The 3,479-nt window shown below is 50.3% G+C and overlaps 2 protein-coding genes across 2 annotated transcripts, besides 5 other annotated features; both read left to right on the plus strand.

Annotated features, from left to right (window-relative positions):
- The first annotated feature begins 110 nt into the window (after positions 1 to 110).
- Positions 111 to 140: a microsatellite.
- Positions 141 to 172: 32 nt separating this feature from the next.
- Positions 173 to 1,417, plus strand: Tco025E_06172 (putative GPI transamidase component Tta2; the record flags this gene model as incomplete). The annotated part of the gene is made up of 1 exon (XM_029373060.1): positions 173 to 1,417. The coding sequence occupies one exon, from the start codon at positions 173 to 175 to the stop codon at positions 1,415 to 1,417; it is 1,245 nt and encodes a 414-aa protein (XP_029226830.1).
- Positions 1,418 to 1,484: 67 nt separating this feature from the next.
- Positions 1,485 to 1,506: a microsatellite.
- Positions 1,507 to 1,994: 488 nt separating this feature from the next.
- Positions 1,995 to 2,537, plus strand: Tco025E_06173 (uncharacterized protein; the record flags this gene model as incomplete). Its single annotated transcript, XM_029373061.1, has 1 exon — positions 1,995 to 2,537. One exon carries the CDS (start codon positions 1,995 to 1,997, stop codon positions 2,535 to 2,537), a length of 543 nt encoding a protein of 180 aa, XP_029226831.1.
- A 171-nt stretch (positions 2,538 to 2,708) lies between these two features.
- Positions 2,709 to 2,743: a microsatellite.
- Positions 2,744 to 2,942: 199 nt separating this feature from the next.
- Positions 2,943 to 2,969: a microsatellite.
- Positions 2,970 to 3,197: 228 nt separating this feature from the next.
- Positions 3,198 to 3,224: a microsatellite.
- Positions 3,225 to 3,479: the final 255 nt, after the last annotated feature.

The following is a 3,479-nucleotide window of genomic DNA, read 5'->3' on the forward strand; positions in this document are numbered from 1 at the left end:
TTAACTGGATTTACCCCTCGCGACTTTATATAATTCTATTGTTTGCACCATTTTTCTCGTGTTCCGTTAAAATTCTAATTCGTTTAGTCGCAGTCCACAAACATCTTCTCAGTGAAGTGGAAGTGGAAGTGGAAGAGGAATATCTATCTTCTGTGCTTGACGTGGGCTGGGGATGTTGGGGAAGCATTCTCTGACGCTGCCACTTGTAGCAGCCTTGGTGACGTTAACGGTGCGGTTGCTCACCTACAGGGTCAAGGAATACATTCCCCTTCCGTATCATTTTGGCATAACAACCCCCAATACCGGCGCTGAATCTTGGAAAGAGACTGTCTTTTGGAAGCAGCAGTTTGGAGTTGTACCGGACTATCTTACTGTCGTGGTGCCCTGGTACGTAGAGTACATCCCACGCTTGCCGTCTGTGGTAAATGTGAACATCTTGTGCGTATGTGATGCCTTGACTGTCTTCATTGTTAGTCAATGGCCGTCGGCTATTCCCCAGCTTCTTTTCACACTATTTGTTCTGAACCCAGCCATGGTTCTCTTGCCGGCGTTGGAATCGTTGGCGCCCATAGAACACCTGGTGCTCACTCTCATCATTGAATGCTCTCGAAGGCGACGAAGCCGAGGTTGGTTAATCTATGTTGCGCGGATTCTTGCATCTGTGCTCGGATTTCATTTCATTGCCCTCACTGTAGCTCTGTGGTTTCCTGTCGGGACTTCAAGCTCAAGGTGGGCGCTTTTCGGGGTGCTTCTGGGCGAGTTGATTGTGGGTGGTTTTGGTCTGCTCTACCTTGTCTTCTGGGGAGGCCTGCGTGCTCGGACGTCCCTGTACTCACCGCCTGACAATGGCGTGATGTGGTACGTGCGCCTCCTTATTATTCCCGTATTTGAACGCTGCATGGAGGTATTTCAAATTCAGTTACCCGCGTTTGTGACGCTGCTCGTCGCGGTTGCATTGCCCCCCGAGGTGCCCGCAATGACGCTGAGGTGCGCAAGCTCTGTTCCCGGGGACCGACGGCTGCTGCTGGTTTTGTTTGCCGTTTGCGCTAGTAAGCTCTGTCGTTGCCATCTCGCCCTTCCAGACTATTCAGTAGCGGTTGTGTTTATCTATTCCCTCCTGGATACAATGGGGGGAAAGGGAAAAGTAGGAAAAGCGGAGACGGAGCAGTCCATGTTTGACCGCATTAAGAACGCCAATGTGTTTGTGCCCGTCTACACTTTGTTGCTTGTAGTGCCACTTCAGTACGGCTTCTACACGGGGTGGGTAATGTGGGACACGGCGAATCCCAACTGGGTCTTCTTCCCGCAGGTTGCATTCGTCATTGTGGGGGCAATCTTCATGCTTACGTTCCTGGGGAAGGCGTTTGCCGCCATCAAGGCGGAGGCGACGGTTGGGGACAAGCCCAAACGGTTGTAGCGTGCCCACGTTATTGCGTCCCTGGTCTTTGCCTGATGACTATGTGTTGTGGCCCTTTCCTCCCCGAATATATATACATATATATATATCCAACAAGCGGCGGCGCCAAAGATGCCTTCATGCAACTATTTGTTTTTGTATAATTCTGACTGGACGGGAGGGGGAGATCGTAGATGGGGGCGTGAAGGGACGGAAGCTCACCCCTGTCTTTGGTTAAGCCCCCGCAGTGTGACCGCTCTGAAGAGAGAAGGGTGGAGGGTGCGAGAAAGGCAACCGCAGCAAGCAATCACCCAAAGAGAAGAAAGAGGAAACGATAAAAGTATCACGACAGGCGGGAGGAGGAATAGGAAGGTTCTGCACATGTGTGGGGATTGCGTTCTCCATGGTTTGTGTGAAATGAGTGGTAGCCGCGTGACGGTGTCTGATGTCATGTTCTGTTGTTGTTGTTTTTTTTCCCCTTTTTTTTCTCACTACCACCCACGCCCATCACCCCAAAACACGCACAACTTTCAACTCTCACCCAAACAATAATAATAAAAGCGCGTGTAAGTATCTGCCGTTTTCACTACTGTTTGGGATGAAGGGTGTGCGCACCGTTTGGCTTGTTGTTTGCGTCACACTTCTTCTTCAAGTGTTGTCTTCGCGCGCGGAGCCGTCAGTGGTGCCTGCTCGATCCCAGCGACAGTCCGTTCAGCATCCTTCTTCCAGGGCGTCACCCACCAAGTTCTTGGTGTTCCCGTTCGCCGCCTGTGACGCGGATGCGAAGCGGCTATGCCCCACGCAAAAGGAGTCGCCACTGAAATGTCTTCTGCAGCACTTTGAGTCCCAACGGTTCTCCGAAGCACCGTGGCGACGACGGCCTGCATTCAGCGAGGCCTGCCGCAGGTGGCTATGGGCACGGCAGGAGTGTGTGTCGTACGTGCGGCTGCCGGGAAGGTGCCGCGCTTCGGAAAGTGCAAGGGACTGTCTTCGACGCGTGCCACCGCGCGACCTCCCGCCGGGCTGCCGCGACACAGAGTACTACCGAAGCGTTTTGCTGTATGGAGAGATGAAGAGCAAGCAGGGAATGCGGCCCCGCAACAAGAGCAACGACAACGAGACACAGAAGTTAGCGGAGTAACAAAGAACAAGCAAACTCGGGGCAGTTGAACGTTGTGAGGCGTTGCTTGCCAGGGATGCACGTTACCCCGAGGCAAAGCCCGTACAAGCGCACAAAAAAAACGGGAAGAAGAAGAGCAAAAGGAAAAAAAAAGCAGAAATTAAGTACAACAGAGCAAAACACACATTTGTGAAAAAAAAAAGAGAAGAAAAAAAACGGCAAGGAAAAAGGACAGGAATCGTATTTACAAGGAAGTAAGTGAAAGGGGGAAAAATAGGGAAAGTGAAGATTTGAGGGAGCAAGGACAGATACTGACAGAACTAACACTGAAGACAAATCTGTAGCGCGAGGAACGTGATGTGTGAGACCCCTACATAAATTCATCCCCTAGGAAGATCTATTTATACAGTCGCACACGCGCAAATAATATATATATATATATATATATATATAATTCGAAGCAAGAGTAAGTTTAGAGCCTTGTATTTCACAAGAGGCAGACATACGATTTCTGGGTGTCGTTGAAAGGGGGGGGGGGGGAGAGCTCTACGCTTGGCCACGTCTCCGCTGCCTCTCCCTTGTCACTCTGTCCCGGGTGGCGTATGCAAAAGACGCTATTGTGGACAATTTGTGGGCCCCAGGCCCATATGGACGTTTGACCCCAGTTGTAGTCAAGCCTCATGTATTTGTTTTGTTTTGTTTTGTTTTTCCTGTTCCTTCTTTGCCCCCAATAGCTTCAGCGTTTTATACGCGTCACGACGTGAGTGCGAGTGAACATGATCGGAGCATCGTTGACGTGTCGCGGCACCATTTTTTTCACCCGTTTTTTTAATTTTCAGTAAAACAAAAAAGAAGTATATTTGTGTGTGTTTTCTGTACACAACTGTGTTTATTCTTTTACATGGAGGGAATGCATTTTCGGAGGGTTGGGGGGTGCGTGAACCTTCCTTCTTTTCTCTTCAT

The sequence above is a fragment of the Trypanosoma conorhini genome (assembly GCF_003719485.1).
Source record: "Trypanosoma conorhini strain 025E chromosome Unknown Tco_14.4_contig_00400, whole genome shotgun sequence".
Classification (NCBI taxonomy): Eukaryota; Euglenozoa; class Kinetoplastea; order Trypanosomatida; family Trypanosomatidae; genus Trypanosoma; species Trypanosoma conorhini.